At 37.7% G+C, this 18018-nt stretch overlaps 1 protein-coding gene across 1 annotated transcript in view; it reads right to left on the bottom strand.

Annotated features, from left to right (window-relative positions):
• Positions 1 to 18018, bottom strand: part of LOC124285913 (tyrosine-protein kinase transmembrane receptor Ror2-like) — a 110341-nt gene that overhangs the window by 15759 nt on the left and 76564 nt on the right. Inside the window, exon 6 of the mRNA XM_046722193.1 lies at positions 4701 to 4958. Coding sequence (XP_046578149.1) covers positions 4701 to 4958 — 258 coding nt within the window. The remainder of the gene's footprint in view (positions 1 to 4700; positions 4959 to 18018) is intronic.

Below are 18018 nucleotides of genomic sequence, written 5' to 3'. Positions count from 1 at the left end.
AAATGAACAGGAGCGACGTGTAGAGTTTTGACTTTTTTTCAAGACAACTAAACTGAAAAGGTGTCAGGTTCTAATTGCAATCATGTTTACTACATAAACTGTACCTTTATGCAAAAGAATTAAAAATGTGAATTCATCAAAATGTTTATAAATATAAATATATTTTCATTCATTATTGCAGGAACCTAATTTCAAACAAGAAAATTATTTTTAAAATTTCTGTTCCAAACAAAAAAACAAACAAAACCATCAGGAAACTTAATTTCAAATTTCTCAATTTCCAACAATAGACTGAATCTCAATCAGATATTTGAGTAAACGATGGTACTAAACCCAAACAGTCTGTACATTTTTCATTTTCCCACCAGTTGAAAGGTGACTAAAACCAAATGTTTATTTCATCACTGTTTGTAATCAAACAATGGGCTATAAGGTTTCAGGGCAAAGTGCCCCCCCTAATCTGCTTGTATTTGATAATGAAAGCAACATTTTATGGTATATAATGTCAACGATTGGACCTTCAGGTTAGAAACTTCTGACACCACCTTGCCTCAGGACTTGTCAACAACAAATTCAAAATGTCAAGAAAATTAAATGGTGCACCGATCAAAGGTCAACCTAGCATTACATTAGTAACAAAAGAAAAAAGTCACTTCAGAAACTACAACCAATACAACGTGTTTTGAAAAGTTTTTCACAAGAAAACTGGCATGTTTTCAACAATTTCTGAGATTGCAAGATGGCTGCCATATGTAAGGTTGTTTTCTAGGGACTTCACATTAGTGTCAAAACCATTTTTGGGTGCTTTGTTTTGCAACTGTCTATGGCGATACCTTATCGCCAAGGACTGATAACAGTACTTTTTTAAAGCAAAACAGATTCAAACTTTTTAAAAAAGTAGTCTTTTTTAATTCTTAATTTAGAGTGAAAATGGAGGATTCCTTGTGTTTCCACGGTAACTTTAAACCAACTCATTTTATTGCACAAGACATTTCTCTCCTCTGTAAAATTTAAAGAGCTGGATCCACAAAATACATTTTCCCCTAGTCAATGGGCAGGACTGCTGTAACACAATATACATCTACATTTACCATATTTACTTTCAGATGGCCATAGAGAAACATCATTTTATTTTATGTTAAAGATTGTGACCGACTACATGACATGTAAACAAAATGGCGTCTGCCTCTTTACTGGATTTTTAAAATCAGTGAAACAAACTCTGACAAGCTCAAAACTGCTATAAAAATGGTTAATTATGTTTAATTTGAGTGTGCAAACCACTAAATGTATAAAATAACTTAAACAAAGCAGTGAAGGTCACTAAAATAAATCTGTACAATCTGTAATATTTTTTCCAGTTGTCACCCTCTTGGGAGGTGTGACACGGAAACTTGTTAAAGCGTCATTGACCAATGAAATTAAAATATTTTACATGGATAATGAATTTTCTGTGTCTTTTGGCTCCGGAAAGTCAACCAAAATATACAAGCATGGCCTTGTTGTCCTTGTCTTTGACAGCTGTGATGGAATGTCGTGTATACCGGTATCTCAGATACATAACTGGCCATAAAGACTACGAGCAACAGAACAAGTGAATTTGAAATACCTATGGGTTAAAATATTTCAGCATTCACAATTATGTGGAGTTGATAAAACCTCATTAAACCTCAAAGAAGGTACAATTTTCAGTAAAAATCTTCTTCACTGACAAATTTCTAACTTAAAAATCATGGCTTTGAGCAAAATGTATTAAATGGCCATCTTGCATTCACAGGAATATTGCCTCCATTGATGTGACTGGTCCACCTGAAATATTGCCAGCCACTGGATGACAGGCAAGCTGTTATTCCTAACACCAGTACACTTAATCTAACGGAAATCCGTACATATGGGTCATGCACATGAAACTGGAACTTGTCTTAGTCTCAAAAACTGCTTACATTCTGAACTTATATTCATCCACCACTAAGAAATTTTTTATCAGTGTTAATAAAGAATCCTTATATATCCCACCATATTTATCTTCCAGGCATTCCCTGCCACAACACCCTGAGAGATAAGTCTCTGGTCTGGAGCCACCTGTTGTTGATTTATTGACAGGCTAATTACCAGCCGGATGTGTCAGGGAAACATATTTGTTTTCATATTTATGTTCTATTAATTCTGTAACGGAACCTTTTCGTTCTTATCCATTTTCAAGTCGAGTACTTTATTTCCAAAGTCAATATGTTGTTCAGGAAAATGAGAAACCAGTGTGATGTGGTAGGTAACTTGGCAACAACTTAAAAAAGCACATTATGCCTAAGGTCCTAAATTAATATCTTTGAAAAAAAAATCATTCAAAATATGGCACAAAAAAGGTTTCAGAGACCCCCATGAATATGAAGAGAGATTATCTTGTAAAATAGTTTCAATCTGTAGAATATATACTTTTTGAATGACAATTCTTTATCAAGTGCTTTATCAACTAAAGAAACCCACAGTATTCTGATTCTGAAATGTTTTTCTACTTCCATATCAAATCCTTTACCATACCATATTGTAATAACAATTAAGGAACATGCAAGAGTCAGAAAATATTTTCCCACGTTTTCCCATGTTCCCAGCACATCAACCAAGCAGTATTATTCACAGGGCATGTTTTTCATTAAAGTTAAATCAAAACAGGATTTTACCCTCAAAACAGCTTACAAATGAATCCACAAACACAAATCTGGAAATGTATAAAGAGCCAATTTACAAAACTCGGGTCCCCACACATCATGGAAGTCATTCTTGTTTCCCCAAGGTCCTCCTTGTCTGTTTATTGTTGCTCCAGCTTTGGGTCGCTGAGTGCACTTCTCTTTCTTCTTGTTTATATAATTCCTACAAACTTTCGCAAACCAAAACCACAATCACAAAATATTCATCATCATCAAATCGCCTGAGTAAAAATGAACTTGGAGCATATAACAACTAGCTTAGTCTGGAAATATTTACCCTCAAATCTAAATAGACCTAACACTGAATAAACACGTCTTCATCAAAACGATCTGTTCCTGTCACACCGTTACAGCGAATGTGTATAACAAATGTGTTCATGTTGAGGCGATGTTCCCAAGTGACAGTTTCTGATCTCGGGTTCACGATAAGGATAACTGACGGACCATAAGTCTCCAGCATGTGATAACTTAAAATTATAAACTGTAATTTGTTGCCAAAGGTCGTAACCAGGGTTAGAATTTGTCCAATGGCAGAAAAAAATCAAGGATTGCGTTTTCTCAAATTACATATATTTAGGTTTCACTGATACAGTGACAGAAGATAATTGTCCTCTCATGTATATCAAGATAATTTGTACAAGGAAATGGATATTTTGGAGAAAAGATCTTCTGTCTTGCTGACTGGAAAGTTGGAACATGTTTGATAGATAATAGTATACATAATTCAAGCATTATTATAGCACTCAATGCCTCCAGTGTTCTCTACCCTGGGTGTTCACTATGTCATTGGTTGTCTCTTGAACTACCACATGAAACATTTAATCTTCACTTTCACAGGTCATGGGTAAAAATTAAAGTTAAATTTTAATTTTTTTTAAAGAAAATTTAGTCACATGGCTTCATGCTGTTGAGGTGAAGGTTTCAGTCATGTTTCCAAATGTTATGAGTTAAAATGTTTCAGTCAGATTTCTAAAACTGACAGGGAGGATGAACGGTTGGATTGAGATTAGCATTGTCTGCCATACAAACCCTGAAACAAATATACCAAATACAGCTTGTGCAAAGTCTTCAAAATATGGCAATTCTAGATTACATCATACAAAATGAAGAAACTTTCTTCTTTTATATTTTTTATGAAATTTGAACTGTTTTTCCTGTAACATATGTTCAAATTCAGAGACAAGAAGTTTTTCCAAGATAAGTAGTGTCTCTGATTATTTATGAATGAGTCAGTTGGGAGTGGGTGACAGAAAATGTAACGAAGCACTAAGAAAGCAAATCATTGGTTGATAATGTTGAACCTGGACCAGACACTCCAGGTCGTTGTGGTTGATAGAATGACCACAATCTCTCTGGATGCGTGTCGAGACCCAATCAACGAAATCACCCATGCAGATGATCTATAGTTAACCTATGAGGTGAGGTGAGGTGAAATTGGGTTTAATGTCGTGCTTGAGAATATTTCGCTCATATGACGACGTGCATGCGTGTGTATGTGTGGCTGCTTGTACTAGCCCAGACTGAAGCTGGTTTTATAGTGCTAGCCCACTGAGATACCATGCCGCAGTGAAGCATGAATACCCCACTCAGACACATTATACTGACTCCGAGCTGACCAGTCCTTGTTGTACCCATTAATCCCTATGAAAGGCATGAAGCACATGGGTACTAATCTGTCCTAGAATTACCACTAAGCTTCCTCATGCATGGTTGTAGGGTAGGGTAGGGTAGGGTAGGGTAGGGTAGGGTAGGGTAGGGCAGGGTAGTAGGGGCAGGGTAGGGTAGGGTAGGGTAGGGGTAGGAGGGCAGGGCAGGGCAGGGTAGGGTAGGGTAGGGTAGGGTAGGGTAGGGTAGGGTAGGACAGGGTAGGACCAGCAATATCATGGCATGAGATGACATGGCATGATGAGCAAATGCTTTAACCACTAGGCGACCCACAGCCCCTAACAAGCTCAAAGGTCCAATGATCCCAGAAGGGCAAATGACACAACTCACCTGCAGATTGGCTTGTATATGACCTGTCCATTCTTCTCCTCACAATCCATGAAGGCATAGTGACACATGAGTTTCTCCGCTGGTTCCTGGCAGTACTGGTCAAACAATCCAGTGTCCAACATTTCTTTCCAAAGAGCCCGGACAATGGCCTCAGGGTCATTCCGTGGATCGCTCAGGGAGCTGTTGTAGAACACCCGGCGCCCAGCCAAAGTCTTGGCACATATTGTGCCATTGTATACACCACAGACACCCTTAGCTCTGAAACAACAAGGATTAACTGTCTGAAAAACACAATAATGGTAAACAAATTTAACACTAATCAATGAGAACAGCAGTGATAAACTGTCAAAACCGACCACATCAAAAACCTGTTTTATAATTGTCTGAAAATACAATGACTACCTTTCTGAAGCAACAACAATTAATTGTTTCAATGTCAAAATGTCCGAAAATAAGCATCTCCTCATGCATGAAAATTCTGTTTCCTCAGAATTTGAAAAAAAGAAAGAAACATTTCCACAAGTCAGATCATATATATGACATCAACCTGTTAAGTCATCAGCAAAAAGTAGTTGTCTGAATTAATCTGAATAAATGTCCACCTAATGCCCTCATGACAAAATTTCAATGCCTAAAAAATCCAAACATTCTGTTCTCATTGCTATCAGCCACTGCTGTTAAGACAAGTGGTCTGGAAACTAGCACCGAAACAGATACAAGTTTCCTTAAAACAACTTTCCATACCTTAGCTGTATCATTTTTAAAAAGAATGTATCTCCAAGAATTGCAAAAATAAATTGCTGAAATAAAGTCAACAGTGGCTGTACTCCTTGCCTCAGCTAAACCTCTTTTTTAGCACATACTGAGTGCAAAATTAATTGATAATGGCCCAAAATAATCCAGACCAGTTCTTATCATTCATTCAATGTAACAGCAAGGAGTCATCCAAGTTACAGAGTGCACACAGGCTTAATGCTTCACAACATGGGTAAATATATACTTTGGGGGTACTGCAGATGGGATGTGTGTCTATGTACAAAAATGCACTCATAGGTGAGTCATATGTTTTTAGAAAACATATCACAGTATTTTCACAGCAATATCAGCGAAACTGGAGAGCAGGGGGCAATCTCAAATCATGAGATTTATGACAAGTTTACAGATATATAGTTACTGAAATATAAAAACTGTGACAGCCATTAAACTGAACCAGGCTTCATTTGGTAGTGTCTGTTAATGTAAAAGCATGTTGAACTTGAAATGTGTTCGTCTTAATTGTTCATTACATGGAAGTGTTTTATCAAGATGCAACAAACCATGAAATTTAAACAAACATTAAATCTTATGAACTCATGCCTGGTGCCATCTGCATGTTGAAGTTTTCATTGCAGGTTCTGAATATCCCATCTGCTTCACTACCAGCTCTGATGTAAGTGTCTATTTAAGGAATATTTATAATACATAGGGCTAAGCCATTGACATTTTTCACATTCAAAGACACATCCTTCCCAAAGAGGTGAAACATATAATGTATATTTACAAGGATGAAAAATACCTAGAGTTGCTTCAGATGAAAATACTCCAATCTTATCAACATTATTAACCTGAATCAATTTGGCCTATTTTCACAAATCTCCCTAATATCTGAAGTGAAGTGTCCAAATGTTGATTGTATTTCTTATCAAAACAGAAACTGAAGTGAGTCTTATGTAATTATTTCAAATTCACTGTTTCTGTGAATCCAACATCTATACCCTTTGACATCCAAAGAGACACTAAGTAGATGGTAGAAGGCCCTATGTTACATCAAGTAAAATGTTAAGAACATAATGCCTTTTAGAAAGTAGTCAAATGCAACATATGTTATATTGGGATTACACTTTCTCAGTAAAGTATACCCGTGAAGGTCCGGGTTAGAATGAACCTTCAGTAAACCATGCTTGTCGTAAAAGGCAACAAACGGGATCGGGTGGTCAGGATCGCTGGCTTGGTTGACACATGTCATCGGTTCCCAGTTGCCCAGGTCGATGCTCATGCTGTTGATCACTGGATTGTCTGGTCCAGACTCAATTATTTACAGACCGCCGCCATATAGCTGGAATATTGTTGAGTGCGGCGTAAAACTCAACTCATTCACAGTAAAGTACAGATTCTAGTACTGTTTGAGGGTTGAATCCCATCTATGATTCCAAGCAACACTCTAAACAATGTTGCAGATGGGTCTTAAATAGCTCATGATAATGTAGTGAGCAAAATAGTGTGTACACTAGGAATGACAAGTTGATGTGATGTTAAGAATCAACCTTATAGTTATGTGAGTTGACCAACCACTTCCACCGCTCAACCAACCCCCTTGCATGGATGCAGCCTTCTTTTGCTGAATCAGTTCTATTGACTGATGTATGAGCCATTATTTTTCAACGTCATTTAATCCAAAAGATGTCAGAAATTAAGAATGAGGACAGTTTTTGGAAATACAACTTCTTTATTCTGTATGGTCGTTGTCAAGCAAGTGGTGACGACATTAGGATCTATGTCAAAACGTCGCCTAATAAAGAAGTTGTATATCCATAAAATTGTCCTCATTCTTCATCTCCTTAACTTTTTGAATGCCAATCAAAGAAGTCATGGCAGAAATTAGTTTACAAGGAACTATGTAATGAAAAAAACAGAAACTAGCATCAATATAAGCCAATCAATGCACACCGCATTACTGGTGTAATATGGCATATATAGAGATTACTACACAAGGTCTCATTACATACGAATTATACGAAACGAGTGTCCTTCCTATGGTATCTGACCGAGCGAAAGCGAGGTCAGATAACATCGGAAGGTCACGAGTTTCGTATAATTCGTATGTAATGAGACCGAAAGTGTGGTATTTTATTTATTACCCACGTCTTACATGCATTAAATTGACAAAATAGCGTATTTTTGTTAATTGGTTTCAAACCGAAACCGGGTTTCATACAGAGGTTGCGGAAGAGTTTTGTACTGTAGTACAATATTTGCATGGCGTCACACTGTAATGACGTCACTGCCTTGGTAACCCGGCGTCACGATGCATGTCAGTTGTCATCACCCTCGTACAGCCTCCTACAGTAAACTACTCCGTAGCACCCGTTTCTTGGTTTGCAGTTGCTTCATTCGCTAACATCACTGGTGGAAACATTGCGTTTATGTTTTTAGACGGCTATAATGTCTCAGTTCGACTCACAATTAAACAGCGACACGGCAACATTCGCGATGTTTACATTCCCACAATGCATTTAAGTTGTAGAATGAATGAATTCACGTGTTTGTTATGAATGAAAAAATAGTTATGTCAGAATGTGACCTAATTGAGAGGTCATCGGTCATCCAATCAAATCGTTAGAATCTCAGGTCAAGTCGTTACGACACAGATCAACGCGATACGACACTCGTGTGACGTACAAGATTAGTATGCAACTACCCATACATTGACCACGTGGGTAATAAATAGTAATATTAACTGGGCTTAGTTTTAGGGGCGGTGGGGTAGCCTAGTGGTTAAAGCATTTGCTCGTCATGCTGAAAGGCCTAGGTTCCATTCCCCACATGGGTACAAAGTGTGAAGCGCATTTGTGGTGTCTACTGCCATAATATTGCTGGAATATTGTTAAAAGTGGTGTAAAACTAAACCCACTCACTAGTTTAAGCCTGAAACTCAAGAGGTGAATCAGGACATGTACTATAATGTTTCTGAAGGTGAGTCAGTGAATCTAATATGAATCCAGGATAGCTAAGCATGGACTCTCAGTAACACGGGCAATCCTTCAAGGATCTGGCAAACAGTCTCCAAAACACACATGTACACTCGCACATGTTGGTAAAGATGCAAATCCTATTAGCTGCTAAAATCCGTTACAGAAGCATGCAGCTTTGTATGTACACAAAACCAGTTTAATATCTATCCCATAAGTCCTGACGGTGCAGCAGACAGCTTCCCCACGTGTCCGAGACACAACACAAACACATGATACGACACAAACTTCATACTGTAAACAGCATCAAACCATCTGCAGGATCATCACAGCCCCACCCAACATTACTCAGCCATCTCTTGGGGATTTACATCAAATTTGGCTGTCACATATGGCAAACCACATCTCTGAATTACAAATTAATTTTGACATAGCAAAGCTTCTGTGTATGCAATAATACCACCTTATCGCTCCAACCATATCCAGATTTAAGGTGTCACACAGTAAATCCAGTAAATGAAAGTGCAGTTTCGGGTAACAGCAATGTGCTTGATATATGCGCAAATTGGGGTCAATTTTCTGCAAAAACGTCGTTTTTATGGCTGATTAAATCCTCAAGTCGACTCAACAACCTTAAATAAAAGTCCCCACCTCAACATTCTGGGGTTAGCAGCTATAATGATGCAAAAACAGACTGGAATATAAACACATAAATATTTTGCCATTTAACTTCAGTCTCCATGACAAGTGCAATCTGACATTAGGATTACTCTGAGTAGCTCTATCTGGTAGCAAGTTATTTCCTATCCTGCAGTAAACATTTTTATTTTTTTCCCTATAATGTAGGAGCCATTAAGCATAATGAAATGAGGCACTTATTTTTTTTTGACACTTAAGTAGTTTATGTTTAACTATTACGTAAAAATTGAAACAGAAAACATTCATGCAAAATAGATAAGGAAAAAAGATAATTCTTTGAAGTTTTCCTCATATTTTGCTCTTTAATAAACATGATGAGTATGCCTACCATATATATAATGTAATAAAGTAAATACCATTTGCTCCTGTCAAAGATGCGATTATTTCTTTCATCTCAGTGAGCAGTGCACGTATTTATGATATACATATTTCAGAATGCTGCTGCATTTCCGCTTCTCTGATGCAGGGGCAGGTGAAACTGATGTGCAAAAATTTGTGCAATATGACACCTTGATGCAAGTGCAAGCGTAGTTTCTTATAAACCAAGGTATATGCTTGCAGATCTTTTGAGTGCACGACCCTCATCTGAAATGTCATGACGTGTCTTTGAAGACATGAAAGATGTTTGAACCCTATGCCCAGTTTCTTCCAAATGAAAATGCCCATGCTCTTGTCTTGTGCTACATCAAAGCTGTTTCATTTGAAAATCTGTCTGAGAGAGTTTTTCCCCCAGTAAAACTGATTCTTATATAAGAGTCTTTGATAACAGTTATCTTGGAAGTTTCTATAAGTTCCTTCAAACTTGCACCTCAGAGGATAGAATTTCAGAATATGTCTCAAATACCTCAATTGCATGTGTACATTTATTCATTTGTTGTTTAACTTCCCACTCATCAATATTAGGGCTGTTGATGCCAGTTTGTACATAAGCAAGTCTTGACCAGACAAACCAGTGATGGATATTACAAGCAACAACCAATATGTCGGAGTGACCTGCAAGTCACCAAATCACTGAGTCTAATCACTCAATCCGCCTCAAGTACAAGTTGTTGGGATGTTTGTTTATGGTCTAATGTTGTACACAGCACTGTAAGTAACCAAGTATTGATATCATAAGCAATGATTAAAACTGTGTGATTATGGGTACAACACCATCAGCAAAGTTGCCAAGTCTGTCTGCCCCATCCTTCAAGTCGCTTCCTACTGACATCAACATAGGTCTCTGGGGATCAATTCCAACCTGAAACATCCATGGGCTGGCCACCTTAGATGGGGACCTGGCAGCAGGATCTGGTTGAGAGGAATCATGTGTCAGGTTTAGTGACAAGCCCGACTGTCATTGTGTGGAGGACTGTAGTTGTCAAACATGTCCACAGACAGGATGTGACAAGCAGAGTCTTCAAATAAAGGTCAACACTGGAAGAAGATTCCAACAATGTCTTTGGAACATCCATTTCCTGTGATATATTCAGCCCCTGCTTCTTGGGAGCAAGAAGGTTTTTTGCTATTAATTCACCTCCAGTATCAGGGACCTATCTGTCTCTAATTTGTCTCATAGTCTCTAAACCATGTTATTTCCCATTCCACCCAATCCTATTTAAATGCAATAGTCCTGAATGAAGCTCCTCAGGTTCAGAAATCTCCCACCTCATTGAGGTTCCTTTCTAGATTAAATAGAGTTCTTTCTTTCCATCAAAATGTATGTTTTCTGAGACTTAGTATTAATCAAAGGGCCCCTTCACCAAAGATTCACCCCTAAATACTGGGGGCCAAGGGTCTATGCTAGAGATTTACCCCTTGTTACTGGGGGCCCAGGGTCCATGTTATAGATTTCCCCATCGCAATTTGGGACTGGGGCGTCCTTGTTAGAGATTCACCCTTTGCTACTGGGGGTATCCAAGTCACAGATTCACCCTTGCTAATGGGGGCCAAGGATCCATGCTAGAGATTCACCACAAGCTATTGGGAGTCACATGTTTTGTGATATAGCCAGACCCTTCTTCAGGGAACCAAGAATATTACTAAATATTCACTAAATATTCACTCCAGCCACTAGGATGCAAGGGTTATGTTTGATTCTCCTCAATCTACTTCCAGCGAAATCTTCCTGTGATGGTAAAGCCCCCTGCTTAGGACTACAAGAGATCAACCATGTCCACCACTGGTAGGTCACGCTTCAGGTCATGTTCACAGAGGCTGTGTCAACACGAGGTCATGCAAGTGTGACACCCAGGAATTTCCCCGCCTCCCCACTGTGGGGAGATCATGACTCCCAGACCTCCTTCCAAGTAATGGCTGGGAATCTGGCTATGATTAAAGCCATAGGGTGTATGTTCCTTCAGAGGTATTCCGTAACATCAAGAGGCTTTTATAACATTGTGTGATCTAATGTGACAGTCTTGAAACCTAAGAGTATGTACAAACCTCAGACCTTCTCAAGCAGAACCCTTTCATAAATTAGAGGAGAGAACAGATGCTCCATTGTATGCGATACAAGCTGCAAGTGTTTCCCCCTGATCCTTTTCACAGATTCAGGCCTGGGATTTCATGAACAGAAATATTCCAGTCTCGCCACTTATGATCATTACTAAATGATGTGAAAAACATTTCTTAACCCCAAAACCATATCCCAAAGAGACCAGTGATTGCAATCATGTTTTTTTGTGTTAAATATATTACATAATATTTCCCTGCAGACTGATGATCGTTACTGAATGATGTGAAAAATAATTCTCAACCCCCAAAATGTTTGTGAAATATGGTAGTGATTGCAGTAAGTGTGAAATATACAATTTAACTTATTAACTTGGACATAGAAAAATATTAGTCATGATTGCAGTCATAATGTAAAAAGTATCACAAAAACAGAGAACTTGTCTTGACCAAAGCGTTCACAAGATAAATAAAGTGAGTGAGCAGGATTATCACTGCATCAGTAGTCCAGCAGCTGTGAGCAGGAAACCAAGGCAATAATAATGTAGATTTTCAGCAAAAACAATGAAAGGTTGATCCCAATATTTCGAGTGTGATCCTACAAGATGGTTCCCCTTCCTTCTCCCAGCGTTGTTCTCATACCAGGTAGTGTGGGTATCCAGGATGACAGAGGGAGGGCAGGGATGTATATTTACACAGACTCCCCACCTGCTGGGGAGATGGAGAGCTATATACACCTGCTGTATCTCGCTCCTGGAGTCTCAGTTGGACGTCTTGTCCTCACTGACACACACTGACCCTGCTTGACCAGGACAACCAAGGCACCGATGGTGTTGTGGGAATTATACTCATAACCTTTCTATAGATTAACCAGCTGCAGATATATTCAATTCTATGAACCAAATTCTTATAAAGATACATATATATAAATAAATAGCAAATTTCCTCTTATGCATTTTGGTATTAAAGGTTCCTGTATTTCTGTGAAGTTGTGTTCAATGCTGTTTTGAACAGTTTGCATTATATCTGGTTATGTCAGCAAAATGATGGAGGAAAGGTGTAAGAAATGTGTAAGGAGACATTTACTGAGATGCCAACCCTAATTTAGCCCAATTAGTATTTTGGCTAAAAACTGATGCAAAATTTAGTATTTTTTGGCCAAAATTAGAATGAACTTTTCCAAAGAATTTTCATATAAATAAAATATGTAAATATATTGTCTAAGACCGTGTTATTGACATTGTACTCACCTAAATCAGTAGTAAGTATCCATATATAGCTTGATATTGAATAAAATGTGGTTGAAATTTATTGTGTATGGTACGTATGCTATTTGATAATGTATTTTTGAATGTATTTTTTTTAAATTCGTACATTTTTACTGCTATCGTAGTCACGTATTTTGTGTCGTTTTTTCGTAACGAATATGATAAAATTGTATGAGTTGGCCTCTCTGCATTTACCCCATTACTTAAAACCATGGGTATTAACACAAAAAACATAGGATTCCATCCCATCACCAGCTGATGCTGGCTGCAACTCTGTAGTGTGTCTCCCAGACCTAACAGAATAAATTAAAATGGAGTCCTACTCAAGTCTAGATGATTTACCAATTCTAGAACACTCAGCTTCGGAGTTAAGAATTGTTCTGGGCTCTATTTGATTTGTTTTGTAGATAAATACTTTTTTATATATTTTTAAATAAGATAAATTTTATTTATTATATCAGTTAAACAACTGTGTACAAAATTGCAATGTCTTACGCCATTGTTCCACCTGGGCGCCTTGATACCTTGAGCTTCCATTCCAATGTCACTCTAACTCACAAACCCACAATATATTTTTCTGTAAAACAATCACTAACATTCCATGCCCATTTTGTCATTTCTCATCTCATTCTTAGAGGGTTCCTGAACTAAAATAATATTTATTTGTAACTTTATTTGGGGTGATTTATGTCTGAAGCTAACACTATGAACTTACACCAGTGTCTTTCTCCAAAGGACAAGTTACCAATGGTTCTGATGTTCTGAAACATGACAGGCCATCTGATGTTGGTAATTGGGACCAAATGTTTCATTTGTAGAACAAAGATGTTCAAAGACATGATAAACAGGTTCTTCCTGATCACTGGAACCATGGCAGACACAGAGACATGGAGCAGGGAACCTCTGAGGACAGTCTGGAATGTCTCCACATACTCTATGTCACACAGTGTTCCCTGAACAGCTACCCTGTAAGGTCGCCACGACACCAGGCTAGCATTAATGGACACATTCTTGGTTTGATGAAACCATGGTTTGACAGGGTAAGGACATAGTCTACAACTGCTACACTTGAAAAATGAGGGAACACAAGAATCGGTTTTCTTTCAAGACAACTTGCCCATTGAATAAAAACAAGCAAATGGGAGAAGGTTACACATCAGTTTTCTTGTGAGTGTGTCAAGTTATCCCATTATATGATACTTCAGCAAAATGATGGCTCTGGGTTCCAGAAATGGCTGGTGTCATCATAGCTTTTCTGTGATCCATTCATGTAATTGTCATGACTTCTTTGTCTTTTACAACCAGTGGAATCTGTTTCCTCGGATAATTGAGACTGGTTATTCCCTGGCATTAACATTATACATGTACATGTTGTACCCATGTAGGTTATGAAAACCCATAGAATGACAAGCAAACATACTGATCACTAATATAGTCATGACCAAATACTGACAACTAATATAGTCATGACCAAATACTGACAACTAATATAGTCATGACCAAATAATGATCACTAAAATAGTCATGACCAAATACTGACAACTAATATAGTCATGACCAAATACTGATCACTAATATAGTCATGACCAAATACTGATCACTAAAATAGTCATGACCAAATCCTTAGGGGATAACTGTACTGAACCCACGAATAGTCATGCACCAAATACTTAGGGGATAACTACAGTCATGACCAAATTCTACTGAACCCAAATACTGACCACTATGATAATCATGACCATACTGGGACATGACCAAATACTGACAACTATATAGTCATGACCAAATAATGATCACTAATATAGTCATGACCAAATACTGATCACTAATATAGTCATGGATCACTAAAATAGTCATATACTAGGGGATAACACTGAACCCACGAATTGGGGACGTATACCGGTGGTTATATAGCAGCAAATTTAGTTATATCGGCGACGCGTAAGATAGTCATGACAATCTAACATACTGACCACTAATACAGTCATGACCAAATTCTGACCACTATGATAATCATGACCAAATACTGACCACTATGATAATCATGACCAAATACTGACCATAAAGATAATCATGACAATCAACTGTAGTCATTCCCCCATCAGGCTGCCAATTAAAGTGATCAGAAAACATTTAGAAGAACACACAGAAAATATTTTCTTAGTTCAACAAACAGAGATAGAAACACCATCCTGCTTGTCGACCAATGTAAGTAAACACCTTCTACTTATACAGTTCAGCCACCATTGCCCAAGGCAACATAACCCTGGCTCAAGAGTGTCCGGAAAACACATATAAACTTTCAAGCCTCAAAAAATAATCCCACAGCGCCTGCTTCTCAGACAGAAACTTCTGTAGTCCTTTCTTGTGAACCCAACAGGACACGGTTTTCTCTTCACAACATTCAACTGGTCAGAGACATAAAACTAACAATTCCTGGAGGACCACTAACAATTCCTGGGGGACCAAATACACTGGAAGTGCTGCTTGTGAACTTAGATAAACTGGAAATGTTGACTATAACAGACACCGGTCCAATGTGCTTGACACTTGTGTTTTATGGAGAAAATGATTTGCCATGTTCACATCAGGGCTGCACATCCTGGCATTCATTAATCAGCCTCCGTTCCCTTAGAGTAGGTACATCAATGCTGGAAGTGGAGCCGGGTTGGGGTTTGGAGGGGGTTTGGAGGGTTTTGGATGGTTAGAAACAGGGATGTGGAACAGCTCCAGATGGAGGGCAATGAATGAACAATTGACAGGAATTCTGGCCTTTATTTGAGGAGAGTGAAAACTGGGATTACTGACAGATGAAGGGCTGGTTGATCGTTGTGGAGTGTGACTTGACCAAGGGAAAAATAAACCTTGCTACATGATATATGCTTTGACTTTACACGCAGTGAACTCAGGTGGGGACGTAAAGAGTGGAAATGGGCAGTGACTCTTGTGGATTTATAAATTATTCCGTATGGTGAAGAATAAGGGAAGCATTATGTAACCCTGTCACATCCACATCCAAGTGAAAGGGTTGTGGCGGGTTCTCCTGTGACAAGTGTACCATTGAAAAACTGGATACCTTTGAAAATCACATATGACATTAAGAAACCATCCATTTTTGTCCGTTTTGGAATATATATGTTTGACTGAAGTTTGCTCATAATCTTTGTTGAAAAATCATCAAAGAAAATCATGAAGTGAGATTAATTTTTTTCCCAAGAGCTGTGAGTGCATGAGCAAGTCGCTGAGTGAGTGAGTAAGTCAGTCAGTGAGTATGTGAGATTGGTTTTACACTGCTTTTAGTAAGATTCCAGTAATATCATAGATTAAAAATCCAGCAACTTTGTCATGCTTGAACCACTTAGTCGGGGCCCACTGCACCAAGTAAGAAGTAAATCTTACAGGTGAGCTACTGAATGAGTGAATATTGTTTTAGGCAACAATCAGCACCATTCCGGCTGTACCGTCAAGGACAATGATACATATTCTTCTCAGCTCCCACCTTATGATGACCCTCAACCCAATTTTATGAACTACAGGATATGACAAACATGGATGCCCATTTATTAACATGTTACAGTCTTCTTATTCAACAAATAAGTGCCTTGCTAATTTCCTATAATGCGATATAGATAAAAATATACTATTGTCTGTTAAAAGTTATGACAAGTTCATTGAAAATCTGAAGATTTGTACAGTGTGTTGACTGCCATAATACAAGATTTACAGAAGTGACTTAATAGAGGCTTTGTACACACAGCAATTATGTATGTTCATACATCAAAACAGGTTGGACTTGAAAAGATTGTGAAATTGTTTTTCATTTTTTTATGCACTGGAACTGAACCAAACAGCCTCGTAGAACCTTAAGATCCATAATTATCCACTATCTGAACACACTAAAATTTTAAACTGAAGATGAAAATGTCAAGATAATCCCACCTCAAGATAATTCATGATTCAACCGAAGTGTTTAAGGTTTTATCTGCACAAAGTCTACACTTGACACTAAATCAAGGTGAAAGATAAGTAAGGTCCATGATTGGTTATCTCATCATCGAGGTAATATTTTCCACATTTTCCATGCAACTGTCTAACAATGTTTATTTATGAGATGGCGCTAAGGAACCGAGCTTTATTTCCCAGGTTATTTACAGGCTTGTCATCATCCTCGACCAGAGACTTGACAAATCTGCCAAGCTCGAATGAACCTAATCAGAACAGCAGCTCACAATATAAACAATCCTATTAATCTAGTGTAAAGTTGCAAAATAAAACATAAAAACATTCATCTTTTTAGCCAGTCCCAGATTTTCAAACTCCTTCAGCAAAGCTATTTACTGATGATGAAGCTCAAATCAAATAACAACAAAAACAGCCCTGGCTTTAGGCAAACAAGCCAATGGCAATGATCCATTTTACTGGTCTACAAATGATGAATTAAACACTTTAAGTGCATTCCTTTCCTGCCTGTCAAAATGCCATTTATTTGAAAAAATAGGGATAATATCTGAAGAAATATGCTGTGCGATTCATAGTTCAGTAATCTCAGTGGGTTCTGTTTTTAAAATATCAAAACAGATCAACAATATTGGATTCTGTTTACACCAGTGGGCAGAAATGCTACAGAGCAGTAACCATGGAGATAGAATAAACATATTTTCATACTATTTTTTGTCTACATCAGCATTGAATATCCGAAGTATGTTTGAAACAAAATAAACACAGGAATATGTTTGACCAAACTCGTGTTCAGGTTTCTGAGCCGATGTTAAGAGCCACCATTTTATACCCATCTACTGGGTGGGGTCTGAAATCTACAACACCCATGTCAATTTCATAATAGATTAAGTTAGTGCAAACATCTCAACCTTATTGAGGTTTTTCAACAGAAAATGTAATAAAAATGAAAATATTCTAGACTCTGATAACTTATAAGGACTACATAAGATTTTGTTTGGAAATCATTAGACATCTCTAGATATTTTCAATTTATTTCATCTTTAACATGTGGGAATACATATTAGTATATATGAGATTCAAGTCACATTGTATATCTGATAGAAAATTGCTGAGTAAGCAAATTTCACATTATCTTTTTCCTACACACGCTTATGACAATAAGAGATGTGGTCTGACTGTATGTAAGTCAGATTGTATGTAAGTATATCCTACAAAAAATTGCTGAGTAAG

The sequence above is a fragment of the Haliotis rubra genome, unplaced genomic scaffold, assembly GCF_003918875.1.
Source record: "Haliotis rubra isolate DU_JTF1 unplaced genomic scaffold, ASM391887v1 Scf37, whole genome shotgun sequence".
Taxonomy (NCBI): Eukaryota; Metazoa; Mollusca; class Gastropoda; order Lepetellida; family Haliotidae; genus Haliotis; species Haliotis rubra.
This window is presented reverse-complemented; position numbering and strand designations above follow the sequence as displayed.